Source organism: Grus americana, chromosome 11 (assembly GCF_028858705.1).
Source record: "Grus americana isolate bGruAme1 chromosome 11, bGruAme1.mat, whole genome shotgun sequence".
NCBI classification, from domain to species: Eukaryota; Metazoa; Chordata; class Aves; order Gruiformes; family Gruidae; genus Grus; species Grus americana.
In genome coordinates, this window is record NC_072862.1 from 17,707,615 (window position 1) to 17,725,000 (window position 17,386).

The following is a 17,386-nucleotide window of genomic DNA, read 5'->3' on the forward strand; positions in this document are numbered from 1 at the left end:
TCACTTTTGCTGTCATTTGAAGGCCACTTAGTTGTGGCAAGTGACTTGCCTAGGGCTCACACGTGGCTATAGGGCAGTGCTGTGGGTGGGAATACCTCATCGCATCACTTCTCTCTCAGAATAGCATCTATCTCAATGAGGAAGCCAAAGTGGTTGTGAGTGACATCATTGGCGTGAACGGAGTCATTCATTTCATCAACAAGATCCTCATTCCAAGTGACCTGGTGGACCGTAACATTTCCTCAAAGATCTCACAGGTAAGTCTGAAGCGGTGAGTGTGCCCCGATAACTGCCATGACAAGGACAGGGCTCGGATCTTTCTCCCAGCAGCTCTGATAGTGCTGTCCCTGATAAGCCCTTCCACCCACACCCTCAGCCCAAGGCCACGTGGGGTCCTTTTCCTCCCAGTTCCTAGCTGTGTGGGGGGTGTCTGAGGGCATGGATTTGGCCTGTGAAGGTGTCAGCATTTGTGGCATAGCAATATTTGGGACAGGAGCTGTGATTCATCGCTAGGGAACAACAGTACTGGAGGTAGGTGGGGGATCATGTCCCATGCCAACCATCGCACTCCTTTTCCAGTGCAGAGCAGATTGCCGTGTGAGATTGCCAATGTCTCTCTGGTACTCCTCAAACAAGTGCTAGGAGCTTATAGATCCTACATTTTACAGTAAATAACACATCTTCTGTACAGCACAACAGAGTGCTGAAATTCATCCCAGCTCTTGCCGTAGCAGCATCTACCCACTACCCAGAATGAATCAGAAAAGTGGTGGCTGCTGAATGCCAGCGCTCGCCAGGCCAAATCCATTGGCCTGATGATGACAGAGATAAACTTGTGTTTTGCTACCATAGCTGTTAACCGTCTGGTTTCTCCCTCACATTACTGCTCTAGGTCCTGGACGGGGACCTCTTAGTGACAATTGTTTGCTTTCTTCCCTCTGCAGCAGAGTATCACGGAGGTGGCAGAGGCCTTTGGGTACACCATTTATAGCAAGCTGCTGCAGGTGAGCGACCTGACTCCTGCTGCTCTGTGGGGAGGTGTTGTGTACATGTGCATGTTCAGTTTTGGCTTGTGGCTTTTTCTTTGTATCCCCTTTTATCTTGGACAGGACGCGGAGCTGCTTCCACTGATTAGTGATCCCCTGCATAGACCGTTCACCATGCTGTGGCCCACAGATGCTGCATTTAATGCCCTCTTGGAGAAAAGGCAGAAGTGGCTGTACCGCAGAGAGCACCGGGACGTGCTGGCCTCCTACCTCAAAGCGCACATGATCAGGGACACAAGGGTAAATGTGACAACAAACAGGCTTGTACCTCCTGAGGCCACCTGTCATGCCACCACCTGCCTATGGTTACGCCAGAGCGACCTTGCCAAATATTTTGCTGCTGTAGAATATGCAGCATATTAGTTGTCTTGAGAAGACCCAAAGCTGTTTGAGCATTTGAGGCAGCTACCGCTTCACCATGAACCTCTGGTGCAGTGTGGCTGAGCTGAAACCTTCTGTCATCAGATTCTTGGGGAGGCCACAAACAGGGTCTTGTCTATAGGGGTGATGAATGAGGGAAGTCCAGCTGAGCAAAACCGGGGTCTGCTTACACACACTGATCTCTCACAGTTCAGGAATCTGGGACTAACCCAGTGTAGTTATTCCACCCACACCAGCTTCACATGCTGCCACGTCACACCCCCTCTTGGTGTGGCTGCTGACCCCTGTCCTCAGCAGGCAGCATCCCGTTAGAGGTATGAACTGCCAGTTTTGCCTGTCTCTCCCTTCACATTCTTCTTTTTCCCTCTTAGATTGTTGCTGGTAATGTGCCCCAAGTCAAATCCATACGGACCATGCACGGCTTCACCATCTCATTCAGCTGCAGCAAAACCCAGGTGGTGAGTGATGGCAGTGTTGGGCTCCACAAGTGTCCTTGGGCCTAGCCATGGGGCAACTGGTGCTCCATGTCGCTCACCAGCAGGACGTGAACACAGAGTTGGGGTGCTTGCGGGCTGAGACACCCCATTCCCCTGGCTACCACTGAGCCTGTAGAGAGGCTTGAGAATTTGTGGCCAGCTGACAGGAAAGTGCGGAGGCATGTTGTACCTGCACATGCACTTCACAATGACCAAGTTGCGAAGCCAACTGCATGGTGCCATGAGCTTTACAGAGCACATGTTGCATGGACAAGAGGCCATTTCTTATGAGAGGTGGCCATGAAAAGTGGCAATCGGGAAGGGTAGTCAAGGACAGGAGGGGTGATTGAGAAGTCATGACAGCCAAAAAGGACAACTGTTGGGTGGTGCAGCCAGGATGTAGGATGTGCCAGGATCACAAGTTGCTTTCTTCCTCTCATAGGGGGAGCTTCTGGTGGGGGACGGTGATGCCACCATTATCGAGAGGCACATGGAATTCAATGGGGGCATTGCTTATGGCATCGATAGGCTGTTGGAGCCACCAGATCTGGGATCTCGGTGTGATGAGTTCATCCTTGTTGAGCTGCAGGTGAGCACTTGCGATGAGGCCAGTGAGGATCTGCGCCATCTGTTGAGCCCCATGCTTGGGAAGAGAGATATTGGGAGGGCTTGCTGCTCATCCTCGGCAAAGCTCTGAGCAGCCGAAAGAGGCAGAAGCACATACTGAGTTGTTGTGGGGTTTCTTTCTCCCCTCCACAGCGATCTGCGGAGAGCTGCGGACTCTGTGGCTTCGAGCCACCCTGCCCTGCTGGCTCCGTTCAACAGGTAAAGCTCACAGCTTTGTCATTGAGGAGGCCTGTTACAGGGCTGATGACAATACCTGCACACCCCTCATGTTTTAGCAGCAAAATGAAGGCACACCTGCATGTGGGGAGTCCCTCAGCTTGGTCGCATTGTCTGTGCCTTGCCCCCAAGTCCCATCGTCTCCTAGGGCAGGAGCTGGGCTGAGCAACTTGGGGTCAGGGGCTCCAATGGTCTTCGCTTGGTCAATCCCGATATGGGTGACAGCGGCTGCAGGAGTCCCTGCAGCAGCACTGGGGGCTTCGCTGGGGGCTTTATAGCAAAAGAGCTTGGCCTGGCCACTGGAGATAGGATAGTGAGCAGCCTTGGGGGGCAGTGGTTGTACCCCACTCTCACTGCATTGCCTGTTGTCTCTCTCTGCCAGGCTAGTGGCATGTCCCTGAGGTACATCTGTGGCTCCTCTGTCACCAGCCCCATTGCATGTTAGGAAGCCTCTGTTACTTGTTGTAAAACTGAGTGAATGGCACAAGAAAAGTCAAGGTGAGACGTCAGTGACCGATGTGGCAAACTCTGTGTTTTGCCTGTTTCCTCACAGGGGGAAACCAGGCGCTGCTACTATTACGGAAACCAGCTGTTGAGAAACACTTTTCTGTTTCACCACAACTCCCTGTTGCGGCCGTCCTGGCCGCCCTCCCCGTGGGACTCCTTCAGAAGACGCTTCTCTTCCAGGGGGCCTCTGAAACGAGGCTGCAAGAGGAGCTGCATGTCCACGCAGTGGGTCCCTCAGTGCTGTGCGAACCACTATGGCCGAGACTGTCAGGGTAAGGAGCCACGTGACCCTTTCCCCTCCCGGCCCTTTGTCTCGTGGAAAGGTGGCGTTTCTGATTCAGCACAGATGTCTGGTGCCCATGAAGGGTGAGAAAAAAACCCCAGTCCGGGACCTGCAGTCCATAGAGGGTGCAGGGAACAATCCCCTGGGAGTGTGTGTGGATGGTAAACAGGGAATTCCCTTTCCTTGGAGAAACCTGTGTCCCCATGGAGAGCGCTGGGCACAGGGCTGCAGGGGGTGGCTGTCAGACATGTCACTCACCCGTAGATGTTGACAATGCTCAACCATTCCCCAGCATCTGCCCTCTGTGCTTTGTGCATTGGCAGCTTTCACATCCTTGGATGAGTCTGCTGCCAGGTTAGCATGGGGTGGGCCAGCACACTCAGCACGTTGCAGCAGAGGGTCTTCCCACGCTGGGAAGGGACATTTGTCCCTCCTGCAACTGTTCCTAAGGTTTATTGTTATGGCGTGTCCCCAGCACCCACTCCTCAGACCGCCAAGCAGGCTCTGTCATCCAAACACCCCGTAAGCAGCAGCTGATGTGGCACCTGGTGCACAGGCTCTGCACAGGGCAGTGGGTGGCTTCCCTCCAGCACAGGGTCACTTTGTCACCGCAGCCTCACTAAGGTACCCCATTTGCAGCGTGCCCGGGAGGGCTGGAGGCGCCGTGCAGTAACCGTGGTACCTGCGATGACAAAATTGGTGGCTCAGGGAGATGCAACTGCAGCCAGGCTTTCATTGGGAGCAGCTGTGAGCTGTGTGCGCCGGGCAGATACGGGCCAGACTGCCGAGGTAAGACCCTTCCGCCTGTGGGGCGGCAGCGGCATGGAAGGTTTGTGCAGCAGTGGCTGCGGCACATGGTGCTACTTGGAGAGGGGGTGGGTGCTGGGCTGACCTCTTTGCAGTGTACAGCACGGGAATCGGTGCTGCCAAGGATGCATCAGTCCCAGGAATGCTCAGGTCAGACCTCTGGGGCCGGGACATTCCTCCATGGGCTCTTGGCAGGACAGCTGTTCGAGCAAACATAGTTTGCCACCTCAAACTACTCCAGCTGTAGTCTGAGAAGGCTGGGTGGCACGTGCCAGTGGCCTCACTTCTGTGCCGAGGCCCTGGGGTCAAAAACTCCTTGTTTGTCACACACGCACAGCTGAGAGCTCCAGTCTGGAAGAAAGTGTTATGATGTATTTTGGGCTGGGGGACAAATCCGTAAGTCGTGATGAACCCTGGACAGAAAGAGCATTTCCTGGGACATGCTCAGCAGAGACCTGTACCCTGTGAGGCAAAGGGAAGGGAAAGGGAGTTCCCCGTCCCCCCCGTCCCAAGTCGGGCTTTATGGGGTCTCCAGGAATGTTTTTTGATGGCTGTATGGTTGCAGGGACTCGGAGTGAAAAACACATCTCAAGAAATGCCCAGGGGAAGGGAATGATGGGGGTTTGTGGGTGCAGAGAGACTTTCCCTCTTCTGTGAAGGGTGCATGTTGCAGAGCGGGTGGCCAGGGCTGGCAGCAACCGGACAGAATGCGTGCGTACTGCCATGGCTGCCTTCCTGCACTGCCCACACAAGCCAGGTTTCTGTCACGTGGCTGTCCCATGGCCTGAGCGTGGCCTTTCCCCGCCACCAAGGCAGATGCCATGACAGTGTTTTTACCCGTTCCTGACAGAGTGTAACTGTACTGAGAATGGCGTGTGCAACGGAGGACTGCATGGCGATGGCTTCTGCTTCTGTGCCGAGGGCTGGACCGGAGAACACTGCGAAATCAGACTAGGTGAGGGATGCCAAGCCCCACCACCTGCTGTGCAACTTGGTGCCATGCGGCTGCTTTCCCAGCAGCTGGATTGTTCAAGAAGCTGCTCAGAGATATCTCCAAAAAAAGAGCTCTCAGTTGGGGGGGAACTCATCCTGAGATCTGGCCCATGCTATTGAATTTTACAAGGGTTGGGGTGGTGAGGAGGAGGAGGAGGAAAGCTGTACTTGATCATGAACAAGTCCTTGAACTCAGAGGTGCTCCAGGAAGAGCCTGAGGGTGAGCTGAAGGCCTGAAGCATATCTGAAGGAGTAATGGTCTTCTGGGTTTGGGTGAGGCATCTGCAGAAAAGCACAGAGGGAAAGTGGGGGGAGCATGGGGCAGGTGGCCTGGGGCAGAGGCTGGCGATGGCAGCCGTGCCCGTGTTGCAGCCCTTAGATCATTCTGACCCGCGCGTGTTCTGGTTTCAGATATGACGCCCACCTGCTCTCCACCGTGCCACCCCCAGGCCATGTGCCGCTCCGGCAACCTCTGCGAATGCAACCTACACTACGAAGGAGATGGGAGAATGTGCTCAGGTAGGGGGGAGCCACAAGGGGCTGGGGTGGAGGGGTGGTGAGCGAAGGGGAAAGCGGACAACGCTGCAAGACAACAGGTGACCATCTCCTGAGCAGCTCCGTGGAGGATGGCCATATCCGTGGGATGTCTGGCAGGACAGACAGACCACCAGGACACGTAGCAAGGTGTTTTAGTTAACCTAACACTTTTATCCCTGCAGTGATCGACATGTGTAGCCAGGACAACGGGGGCTGTGCCAGCCACGCACACTGCACGCAGGTTGGCGTGAACGTCTCTTGTGCCTGTGCTCCTGGGTACAGAGGTGACGGCTACGTCTGCGACCCCATAGACAGGTGTGCGGATGGTAGGAACGGGGACTGCAGCCAGCACGCTAACTGCATCAGCACCGGGCCGGTGAGTACATCCCCTGTGTCCAGGGAGTTCCGCATGCCCGGGAGAACAGCGCAGGTGGCTGCTGTGGGATCCTTCTGGCTGCTGGAGGACAGCAATGTGACAGTGTCCCCTGTTACTGCAGTCCCCAGGCCCACCCCTCCTCTCTGGTCCCCTCAGCTATTGCGCTCATCCTGCAGGTCCTTACTGCTGGGCAGGGGCCATGCCCTCAGTCTGCTGCCAGGTTGTGGTGATGGTCCTGCTGATGTAATGCTGAGGCCACTTTTCCCCATGCCTCTGTCCAAGGGGCATAAGCTGTGTCAGTTGTGGCATTTCTGGACTGTTCTGGGGGCTCTGGGATGGTACTTTGAGGATGGTGCTGGCTATTTTTGTGGAGGAACCAGAGCTGCTCACTGCAGACCAGAAGATGGGACTGGGAACATGATGCAGTGCAAGAATCATGAGCTTACATACCTCAAAGCTCAGCTTTCCTTAAAACAGCATGTGACAAGGAGTCAATGTGACTTTTTTTGCTTCATGTGCAGTTGGATATGGGGGCAAGACAGAGGCCATGTGGCCTTTCGTAGCTCTGTCATAGTCCCAGTGGGCTGTGGAGGCATTCTGAAGGCTCATCCCCATCTACACATGGATACAAGGATCCCCAGCGGGCATCTGCGTGCTTGTGCTCACACAAATGCCATCCTTCCTCTGTGCTGCAGAACGAGCGGCACTGCGAGTGCAAGCGGGGATACGTTGGTGACGGGATCCAGTGCCTGGAAGAGGCCGTGCCCCCCACGGACCGCTGCCTGGAAGACAACGGGCAGTGCCATCGGGAGGCCATTTGCACTGACCTGCACTTTCATGGTGAGTGTGCTCAACCCCGCAGTGCCAGGGATGATGTTCCATGGAGAGGTCACACTCCCTCATCCTTCACCTTCTGGCTGGGGCACGCCTTGGGACAGCTGGAGGGTGGGGTGGCCCAGGGGATTTGTCTCAGTGGCTTGGTCTGGTTTTCACATTCCCATTTTCCCATACATGTATGGGGGAGGACGAGCCATCCTTGTCTGCTCCTGTGTGACGTGTGAGATGGCCTCTGGTGGGATTGCACTGCCAGTAAGCACCAACTCCCTCGTGGAAGGCGAGAAGCTCAGAAAGCCATGCTGCTTCCCACATTGCCCTCACTTGAGCATTGCCCACGTCCCACCCCTCTTGTGCAGCACAGTGGTGCTGTCTGTGCTCACACAGGGACCCATGCGACTGCCCCAGGGACTCTGCTCGCTCTCCATGCTGTACTGATGCTCCCTGGCCTTGGTATTTTGCAGATAAGACTATGGGCGTATTTCATCTGCAGTCACCCCGAAAAAAATACGACTTCACTTACGAGCAGGCTCAGGCAGCCTGTGCTGCAGAAGGCGCTTCCCTGGCCACTTTCCGGCAACTCTCGGCAGCACAACAGGTCGGGGCAGGGATGCAGGAGTCGGGCAGGGGCTGGCTCCATCGCCTCGTGGGGGGACACACGCAGTGCTTCTCCCCAAGCCCGGTCCAGCGGTAGCGTGGGTGGGTGACCCTCTCATCCCCGCGGCTGGGCCCTGTTTGCTCCATCTACAGTCATGGACCCAGGAGGGCTGGTGGGGCTGGCCAGTCACACTGGGACAAGACCTCTGGCAGTGCCCAGCCCTTTGGGTGTTGGGGATGTCGGATAAGGCTGCATGATGGGAGTGTGCATCAGGACAGAAAACTTGGGCCAGAGGTATTATTTTTAATTTAATCATTCATTTTCCTCTGCTAGATGGGATTCCATCTGTGCTTGGTGGGTTGGCTGGACAACGGCACAGCCGGATACCCCACGGCCTACCCCAACCCCAGCTGCGGGGCTAATCGAGTGGGCATCGTGGACTACGGCTCCCGAAGCAACCTGAGCGAAACCTGGGATGCATTCTGCTACCGGGAGAAGGGTGAGTGGCATGAGCACATTTCCTGGGAACAGTCCTGTCAGGCACAAGAGGCGTGTCAGGGAAGGCAGAGAACTGCCCTCAGAGCATGAGGCATGGCCAGGCGGGCACATCCCCCTCTCCCCTTGCCCGTGTTGGGAGGGAACATGCTAAGGGGCATCCAGAAGTCAAGGGAGGGCTGGTCAGCGTAGCCACCATTGGTGAGTCTTGTCATATCTTGGCATTCCTTTGCAGACTTGACTTGCACCTGCCGGGACGGGTTTGTGGGAGATGGGTATTGGTGCAGTGGCAAACTCCCCGATGTGCTCGCGGATGACGCTCGCTTCTCCACCTTCTATTCCGTAAGCGATGCTCTCCTGGTTCTTCAGTACGCCAGCAGCCGGCAACAAGGCAGAGAGAGGGATCGGCTGTAATGGAGAAGTGGTTTGGTCTGCATGCCGGGTGGAGTCTGCAAATACAGAGGCATTTTCTTTCCAGGGCTGGGGGAGGTTCCTGGGCTGGGTAACAACATCGAGCTGCGGGCGGGGTGCTGACGGGGAACATCTCCCATCTTTTCCAGATGTTGCTTGATTTTGCTAATGACACAGAAGAAGGGCTGGATTTTTTCATCTCCTTATCTGATGACTCCGCTCCCAAAACTCTCTTTGCCCCTCTGAATTCTGGCTTCGCAGACAATGAAGTAAGCAAGCAGGGATGAGTGGCCACTCAAGGGTGTGTGAAAAGAGCTATCGGAGCCCCAGAGGAGAGCAGGATTCCGCCAAAACTGGCGTGATGGTGATGTGAAATAGAGTCTGGGGAAGGAGGGGGAAGTCAGGTCAGAGGGGACTGCTGGAGGTCCCTAGTCCAACCCCGCAGGGGAAGAAGAGCCATTTAGATCAGGTTGCTCAGAGGGAAGGGGTGAGAGCCAGCCCAGCCCTTTCTCATCCCTACGCCCTATTGCTTTTTCAGACACTGACGGGAGAAGAACTGAAGCTCCACGTGTCATCCAGCAATGTCGTACTGTTCAGCTTCAACCTCACAACAGGCACCATCATCCCCTCCCAGTCAGGATATGACCTCCATGTGTCAGACCTCCCAGTGGGCAACAGCACGGAGCAGGTCAAAGCCCCACCAGTTTTTCACTACATCTCTTTTGAGATCGGGAACAACGGGGAGGTGTTGTGATTGGGTGGCATCATCTCTGTCCTGTGCTGTAGGATGCCAAGGGGATCAATGACACGATGATTGTGGAGTGGGACATCATAGCTTTCAACGGCATCATTCACGTGATCGCAGAGCCCCTGAGGATCCCACCGCCCGTTGTGCATCTTGGTCAGGTGAGTGTCTGAGGGCACCAGTGGGGAAGGAAGGTGCTGAAACGGCCGGCGGCAGGCCAGGGAACGGGGATGAGGCGACCGAGTCCTCCCAAGCACTGGCCTCGTCCCCTCTGCTCTACTGGCACGGCTCGTTTAGGCCGGGCTGCCCACAGTCACGCTGGGGAGCCGCATCGGGCGGCTGTGCGGGAGATCCCGCCGCTCTGCCGGGGAGTGCCGTAACCAGGACGTTGGGTTTCGACACAGGTGAACGGCGTGGCACAGGCGCCGGGCTCCGTGGCCACAGGGACGTTGTCAGCGCTGTGCTTTGCGCTGGCGCTGGCTGCCGGTGCCGGTGTCGCCTATTACTGCGTGAAGAGGCGGCGGCGGGAGCAGCAGTTCGGGTATTTTCAGGTACGGGCAGCCGCCGGGCTGGGGAGCAGGTCGGGGGGGCGGGCAGCGGCCTCTCTGGGGCGAGGGCAAGAGGGAGGGCCGGTGGCTGGGGTCCGGGGAGCGCGGGTGAGCCGTGGTGTGCCCTGGGGGGGGGGGGGGCACTGGGGGCCGTGGCGGGGGCACCCACGCGTGGCGGCGGCACTCGCGGGGGCGTCGGGGAGGGGCAGTGGTGGGGCGGGAGGGGCGAGCTCGGGGGAAGGGGTGGGAGGGACGCGCCGCAGCCAAAGGCCCCGCCCCACGAGGCCACACCCTCGAGGCCCCGCCCCCACGAGGCCACACCCTCGAGGCCCCGCCCCCGGCCGTCCCGCCAATCCCGCGCCTCCCCTTGCAGGCGGACCTCCGCGCGGACGAGGAGGAGGAGGAGGAGGCCGTGCCGCAGCAGGAGCGCGCGGGGCCGCGCGCCGCCAGGCCCCGCCCCCAGCGGCCGCTCGTCGCCATCCCCAACCCGCTCTACGGCGGCCACGCCCCCGACTACGAGCCGCTGCACGTGAGCACCGCCCCCCGCCCCCCGACCCGCCCCGCCGCCTCGCGCCCCGATCTCACCCCCGCTGTCTCCACAGGACTCGCTCCTGGCGGACGCCGGCACCGACACCCGCGGCGGGTCCCTGCAGTGAGGCGCCGCTCCTTCGGCCCCCGCCGCGCCCCGCAGGGCGCAGACAAATAAAGAGCTCAGCGACACCGGCTCTGCCCGCGCCTGCCCTCCGCTCAGCCCCGCTCCTCGCCGCCCTCGCCACGGCCTCCCACCGGCCACTCCGCCGGTGTCTGCCGACTGTCGGCCCCCAGCCCCTGTTCTGGCTGGTCCCTCGCCACCAGGGGCTCAGTTAAACCAACCACCGGCCACCGGTGTTAGTGTGTGACAGCCCCCGGGGCCGCCAGCTCTCCCTCGGTACCCTCGCACTCCGCCGGGGCCAGGCACCAGTCACATCAGCCAGTCACCGCCCCAAGCCCCTGCTGCTCCATCCAGGTGCCCCCCAGCCTGCACCGTGGCTGTAAGGGGCACAAACGGCCCCATGCTGCACCCCCAGGGCCCGGCCCCTCAGACCCTGCCCCAGCTGCGCCCCGGGCTCTTGGTCTTGCACCCCCGCTGCACCCCAGGGCAGCAAACGGGAACAGAGGTGAGTTGGTTAGTCAGTTAGTTACTGCATGCCGCAGACTTTTATTGAGCCTTCACACTACATACAGCACAAAGACGCGAAATGCCACATGCACATACTACAACCATTGGATTAGAGCAGCTACGTTAACAGCAATTATTCAGGCCACTGAGTCGAGAGCAAGGCAGTGTGAAAAATCCGCGACAGGCTGGCGTGTAGCACAAGGACAAGGCAGGGAGCTGCAAGCGACAGCCTGACGGGCCAGCCTGGCACACCGCTGGGGAGGAACGTGCGGGAGAAGAGACGTGTGTGTCACTGAGGGGTGCTGCCACTTGGACCTTGTACTTCACTGCCTTTCTCTGAGGAGTTTCCTGGCAGAGGGGCCTCCACACAGACCTGGTTCCTGTCTGTTGGCTCCCCCCACACTGACAACACTCAGCCCATACAGCACTTGCCGCAGCCCAGCGCTCACAAACACCCTGTGCCTGCCCCCATGCTCACACCCAGCCTCCCCATCAGCCAACAGCCCTTACCCGTCCCACAGACACACTGCACCCTGAAGCCCCATCAAGCAGGCTCTGCAGTCCCTCACCCATTTCCTTGCCCGCTCGCTGCCAGACCCAGCACCAGAAATGCATCCATCCTCTGTTCCCGCTCATTCCTGTCACCTCCAACTGCCTCTGCAAGCAAGGTGGCACTGTTGCCCTTGTTGCCATCTGCAGATGGTGCAGCAGCGAGGTGAGGAGGAGGCAGACCAAGGCAACCAACATCTCCAGAGCCTGCACCAAGAGCTCTGCCTTCAAAGGTGCCCTGGCTGCCCTTGCACATCTGTCTCCAGTGAGAGAAGCCCCATTACTTATCCCTTGCATGCTTTGGGGCGCTCACAGACCACACCCTCTTGTCCGTTCCCCCCCCCCATCGTCCCCCCCGCCTTGCTAGGGACACCTCTTACCCCTTCATCCCATAGCCATCAGCTTCCCACACACCCACGTTGCTGATGGCGTGACGTTCTGTTTCCCAGGGTGGTACAAACTCTCACCCACCCCTACTCACCTACTCCCCAGTGCCCTGCCTGTTCTGCAGGGCAATCTGAAGCCTGGCCAAAACCAGCATGGCCCCTCACATCCCAAAGTCGCTCTGACTTGCCTGGGCCTCCAGACCATCACTCTTGTCCCATCCTCTATGCTCCAGCATCACTACTGTCACCTCTTTCTTCTTCCTCCTCAGGAGGCACTACACTGCTTTGCACAGCCATGGTCCCCTTTCCAACTCACTAGATTCAGCAGCACTTCATGCTTGCACCTCCCCTCCCCCACGACAGCCCAGTGACGATAGGCGGAAGGCCACCACTGCTGCTGACAGCCCTGCACCTTCCCTGAGGGCTGAACACATTTCCCCCCCCCCCCGCAAGTCACCACAGACCATACCACATCAATGGCCAAAATAGTGATGTCACTCGGCCCCAAACCCCAAAAATACTGACAATGCACTAAGCTCACTCAAAGAACAGGCATGCCACCAACCACTTGGGTTTAGTCCTGACCTACTCCCACCCAGCTCTCACAGAGGACTTGCACATCCTGCACCAGGCACCAGCTGGAGGCACCAGCTGGACAGACCAGTCTAGTGGGGAGCAGGATGGGACTGAGGGCTGCTGGTACCAGTTCTGGCTAGGTGACACTCCTGATGCATTTCTTGCTGCACTTCACCGGTTGCCCAGTCAGCAACCCTGTCCCTTCACTGCCCTCCTGCAGAATCACTCACACCATAGTACTCGAGGCTACAGGGGGCAGCTACAGACCTTGTCACACCTCACGTGGGAGTCTGTGTTGCACTCACCAAGCACTGGAGGCACAGGTCATTTCTGAGCCACTTCTCTGGGCACAGAGCAGGGAGCAGCAGTTTCCCACCCCAGCACTGGCTCTCCATCTATCTCACCTACTCCTGCAGAGGACTCCCTGTGGCTCACTTACGGTCCAGAACAAGCACTCATCCTCTGTCCAGCCTGCAAAGCACCTCAGGGAAAGGGATGGAGCCAGTGAAGGGCGGGGCGGGGAGGGGAACAAACAAACCCAACCAAAACACACCATCTACACACATACGTAAGTAAGTGTCAAACGCCCTTTAGTGGTAGACAGAGGTGCTGCTGGCCGAGCAGCCCGGCCCCACGTACAGACTCGCACTGTGCCGTTGCCCAGAGTACCTGGCCCTTCACCGGATATGCACCATCTCCTCCAGGAAGGGGGTTTTCATGCAGCCTGTGCAGAGCTGATCCATCCAGAGCGGAGCCTCATGCTGCAGAGGGGTACGCCGGGGGTAGAAGGTGAAATTCACATCATAGTTCAGCAGGCAGCTGATAGATGCCATGTAGATATCAGAGAACCGCACTAGGCGTCGAGAAAAGTACGTGGGGTTGTGGAAGGTGCGGAAGATGCTTCCAAACTGGGGATTGAACAGGTTCTTCGTCAGCGACCTGAGAGGACAGAGATGGTGCTCTAGATAAGAGGCCAGGGTCCCATGGTCCTTCTCCAATCCCTTAGCCCTGGGCTATCCCACTCCCAAAAGACATTCTGCAATCACCTCAAGTACCTTCCCGCTCAGGCTGCGATACAGACCAGCCCCTGTGCAGTGAAAGTGTGATGAATATTCACCACACTCTTACTTTTCCTTGTCACCATACCTGTAATGGGCAGGGACTCATCCCCAGTGCCAGGAGCTGCAGTAGCCCCCCAGCACAGGGTGACATCCCCCACCCCCCTACCCCCCCCCACCCCCCCCCCACCCCTTCCCTTCCACCTTCAAACCCCTCCAACCTCCCAAGCCACAGGGCTGCACTGCTGCATCTCCTCCCAGATGTGGGACACCAGGGACGACCACAAGCCAACAACTGCAGCACCACTGTCCCCAAACCAGGTTACAAAACAGGCCCAGTGTAGGCCTGGAAGCCCCTGAGAGACTTCACAGGTGAGGAGGCCAATGCTCACCTGATCTCCTGCCGTTCCTTCATCCACTCCAGCAATACTTGCTTCGATTCTGCATCCTGATACATCTGCAAAGCCAACAGCAAAAAGCACCACGTTGCGTCAGTCCTGTAGGCCACACCTCAGCTCCCCCCCCAGTTTCCACTGTAACTCACAAATCCACCACACCAGGAGGACGAGATACTTTTGAGAACATAGGCAAAATGGTATGTCCCCCAATTCCCACACTAAGCCCAAAACACAGATGCAGAAGGCAGCGTATTACCCTTCCTGCTCAGACAGGAGCTGTTTACCTGCATTCTCTCTAGCAGCCCCGTCAGAGCCTGCTGCCAGGTCAGGGAGTGCATGTACTGCTCTGTGTTTATGATCCGAATCTCCGTCTCCAGTTCAGGAACAATGGCTCCAGTCCTCCAGCCGTGACGCAACATGAGGTCCTAGAGGTCGGGGTGAAAAAACAACCAAGAATTCAACATAAAGACTGAAAGCCAAACACAACCCTGTTTCCTAGAAGAGTGGTCTGTTCCCATTACAGGTTCTCAAGGGACAGGCATCCAAGGCCCAGGCTGGTAACACCCATCTCCCGGCCACCAGCTGTGTGAAGCACCTGGAAACATTGAATTCACACAAACTGCGCTCAGGTTCACAGACCAGCAGAGGAGCCCTTTCTCCACTGGGGGAGACGCTTATGTGTCCTATGTATGCCCTGAAAGCTGCAGCCTGCAGAGCACCCAGCGCAGCATACCGGAAACCTGAGCTCCCCAAGCAGGGCCCTGCCTTATGCTCCAACACAGCTGCAACCACAACAGTCACACAGGCTTGCTCCCACCTCACTGGAGAGCAAACACCTTTTCACTCACCGCAAGATCGCTGTACAGATGGTCGCCAAAGTAGAGCACTTTGGACCCACGCCAGCCTGTCAGCCTCAGAAAATCAAAGAGATTACCCTGCAGAGCAGAGAGAGAAACATGGTTACAGGCCAAACGCCTCCATCCTCACCCCATGCAGATGTGAGCACTCTCACGAGATGTCGACCTGCTCGCTCCCTCACCATCCAAACCCAGAGGTTTTTGTCCTTCCACATCTTATTTCACTTTCTTCCCAGATGATAACCCCCCCCGTACACCCTTCAGCTTTTCTTAGGCTACCAAAAGAGGCAGAAACTCTTCCAAACCCAATAGGCAATTCAGGGGAAGTTCTGTGCTCTAGGGCATAGCAAGTCAAGAGGACTACACAGACTAAAACGGCAACAAAAAGAGGCAGTTTAGAGGCCAAAAGTGAAAGACACCTAAATTAGAAAAGCCTGAGTGACGGACAGAAAGAACCCCAGGTGTTCTTGGTTTAGAAGATGTTGGGCTCGGGTGATAATGATTTTGCCTCACAGAGTGCATCAGAGGTGAGGAGCCCCATCATGCAAGGCTTTTGGAGTCAGGAGCACTTGAGGCTGTTCTCACATCACTGACCACCATCCCAACCCAAAAAAAAAAAAATTAACACCACCCACGCATTCACAGAAATTGCTTAACCAAGCCAAAAAGCCAGGCAGCTTGGGCAGATTCACAGCTAAGTAAAACAAACCAAACCCCAAAGCACCAGCTAAAGTACAGCACAGAGCAGCTTTCAAGTCTTTCCAAACATCTGTCTGCACACAGAGGAGACTTCAGGGACCTCCCTGCCATCTCCATGCAAGTTTTCCACATGAGTCACAATGGAAACAAAACCCACTTGGAAAGGAAAAGGCCCCATCAACACCAGCAGACCAGACCGTGCCAGCACAAGCCATCAATGCAAACCTGCGAGCCACTCGGCAGCAATCTCTCCAGCCAGTCTCCAGCGCCAGGAAAGAGCTAGCATGCCTACCCAACAGCACCGGCCCGGGCAGAAAACCCCCAAACACAAGTCAGCTCCCACAAAAGCCTGCAGCCTGCGTGTGGCCACTGGCAGCATGCTGTATGCACTGAAAAGGATGCCCAGAACCAGGGTGCCAGCCCTCCCATTGCTACGGTATCACCGGAGCTGTGCAGACGTCCCTCAACTGCGTGGAAACACCGCCAGAAGGCCTCTGCGCATTCCTTGGACATGACATTGCTGCTGCTTGCTTGAGGGTTGCTCAGGAAGCCACTGGCAGAACAGGAAAATGGAACACAGCCTTGGGAAGAGGATGATCCTTTTGCTGTGCTCCAGTCACCTCAGAAAGCAGTGGACCTGACAACCAGGAAACTTGTGCTTGGACCTCCACTGAGCCACAGACCTGTTATGTGGCCTCCAGGAGCCAGGTGCCCCCCTCCTTGCCTCCTGAGATCACAGACTAGGGGAGGAATGGGAGTACATACATGACACAAACAGAAAACACCACATCTATCAGAAAGGAGGGACTAGAGAGCCATCACTTGAACTTCCCAGTCCTCAGTGCAATACACGGACCCCTGAGGTCCCATTTGTAGGAGATACCCACCGCACAACCGCCATACCGCTGTGCTTCAGGAGACAGCAACAAGTCAGCTCGGAGGCCTCTAGCAATGTCACCAGCACAGCAAGGTCCATGGCCACTACCACTTGCCAGAAAAAAGCATATTGTGGCACCCCAGGAAACCAAAAATGATGGGGACAAGGTGGACTACAACCAGGATACACACTCCGTCACATCCCAAGAACCACAGTTAGGCAACAACCTTGATGCAGTTGGATGAACATCCTGGTGGGGGAGGACTGGAAAGGACCCCAAAATCCCACCCATCCCTCCTTCATCCCTCAGCTTTTCCATTCCCCAGTGCACTATTCGTTTGGGTGAGCAACCTGTGGCCACAGGAGGTGGATGGTCAAGAGCAGGGTTTAATTCAGCAATAAACCCCGTGCCTGAGGTGCATCTTTTCTTCTGAGGGAGCTGCTAACCCACAGGGAGAGAAACTCTGCATGAGCTCTACTTGCGTGTTCCCAACCCCTAGCTCTTGGCAGAGGATGGGATACTTTGACAGACCCACCGGCCAGGCCAGAGGCTTCCCAACAGCAAATACTCAAGGACATGACCTACTTTTCTATTACAGGTCAGGTCCCAGCTACTTGACTGCAATCTCACTAACAGCTTCTTCCCGTGGGATTGGACAGCTCACATAACCAAGAACAAACTGTCCTAAAGCCAGAGGCAACTTGTTCTCAGGGGACAGACCAGCTGCAAGGAGAACACCCCAAGGCAGCAAGTTCACCAGAGTAACAGCCTGGTCAGATATGCTTCTCCTTCAGGAAGGGGAGAGACGGAAGCCAAGCTTTGTACCCTATCTGATCACCCTTGTTTCTCTATTCCCTCCTCCACAAGTCCACCTTTTCCAACCTTATGGATGGATGATTTGGAGTGAGGTGTGGAAGATCTCTGCATACACATCAGCTTGCAGAGA

The 17,386-nt window shown here is 56.7% G+C and overlaps 2 protein-coding genes across 6 annotated transcripts in view; one reads left to right on the forward strand and one right to left on the reverse strand.

The window, feature by feature from the left end:
• STAB1 (stabilin 1) overlaps positions 1–10,600 on the forward strand; it is a 58,087-nt gene extending 47,487 nt beyond the window's left edge. For all 3 annotated transcript variants that reach the window (XM_054838368.1, XM_054838366.1, XM_054838369.1), the window contains 21 exons: positions 120–257; positions 945–1,004; positions 1,110–1,286; positions 1,799–1,885; positions 2,346–2,492; positions 2,663–2,728; positions 3,300–3,525; positions 4,176–4,325; positions 5,194–5,298; positions 5,748–5,855; positions 6,056–6,249; positions 6,945–7,089; positions 7,548–7,681; positions 8,015–8,180; positions 8,412–8,518; positions 8,737–8,856; positions 9,126–9,275; positions 9,374–9,493; positions 9,737–9,883; positions 10,254–10,409; positions 10,483–10,600. In XM_054838368.1, the coding sequence (XP_054694343.1) occupies positions 120–257; positions 945–1,004; positions 1,110–1,286; positions 1,799–1,885; positions 2,346–2,492; positions 2,663–2,728; positions 3,300–3,525; positions 4,176–4,325; positions 5,194–5,298; positions 5,748–5,855; positions 6,056–6,249; positions 6,945–7,089; positions 7,548–7,681; positions 8,015–8,180; positions 8,412–8,518; positions 8,737–8,856; positions 9,126–9,275; positions 9,374–9,493; positions 9,737–9,883; positions 10,254–10,409; positions 10,483–10,536 (2,757 nt within the window). In that variant the 3' untranslated portion in view covers positions 10,537–10,600. The remainder of the gene's footprint in view (positions 1–119; positions 258–944; positions 1,005–1,109; positions 1,287–1,798; positions 1,886–2,345; positions 2,493–2,662; positions 2,729–3,299; positions 3,526–4,175; positions 4,326–5,193; positions 5,299–5,747; positions 5,856–6,055; positions 6,250–6,944; positions 7,090–7,547; positions 7,682–8,014; positions 8,181–8,411; positions 8,519–8,736; positions 8,857–9,125; positions 9,276–9,373; positions 9,494–9,736; positions 9,884–10,253; positions 10,410–10,482) is intronic.
• Positions 10,601–13,123: 2,523 nt separating this feature from the next.
• Positions 13,124–17,386, reverse strand: part of NT5DC2 (5'-nucleotidase domain containing 2) — a 28,940-nt gene continuing 24,677 nt past the window's right edge. For 2 of the 3 annotated variants that reach the window (XM_054838370.1, XM_054838371.1), the window contains 4 exons: positions 14,855–14,941; positions 14,291–14,431; positions 14,001–14,065; positions 13,124–13,489 (listed from right to left, as the gene is read on the reverse strand). In XM_054838370.1, coding sequence (XP_054694345.1) covers positions 13,228–13,489; positions 14,001–14,065; positions 14,291–14,431; positions 14,855–14,941 — 555 coding nt within the window. In that variant the 3' untranslated portion in view covers positions 13,124–13,227. The remainder of the gene's footprint in view (positions 13,490–14,000; positions 14,066–14,290; positions 14,432–14,854; positions 14,942–17,386) is intronic. The other variant, XM_054838372.1, reaches the window with a different exon arrangement.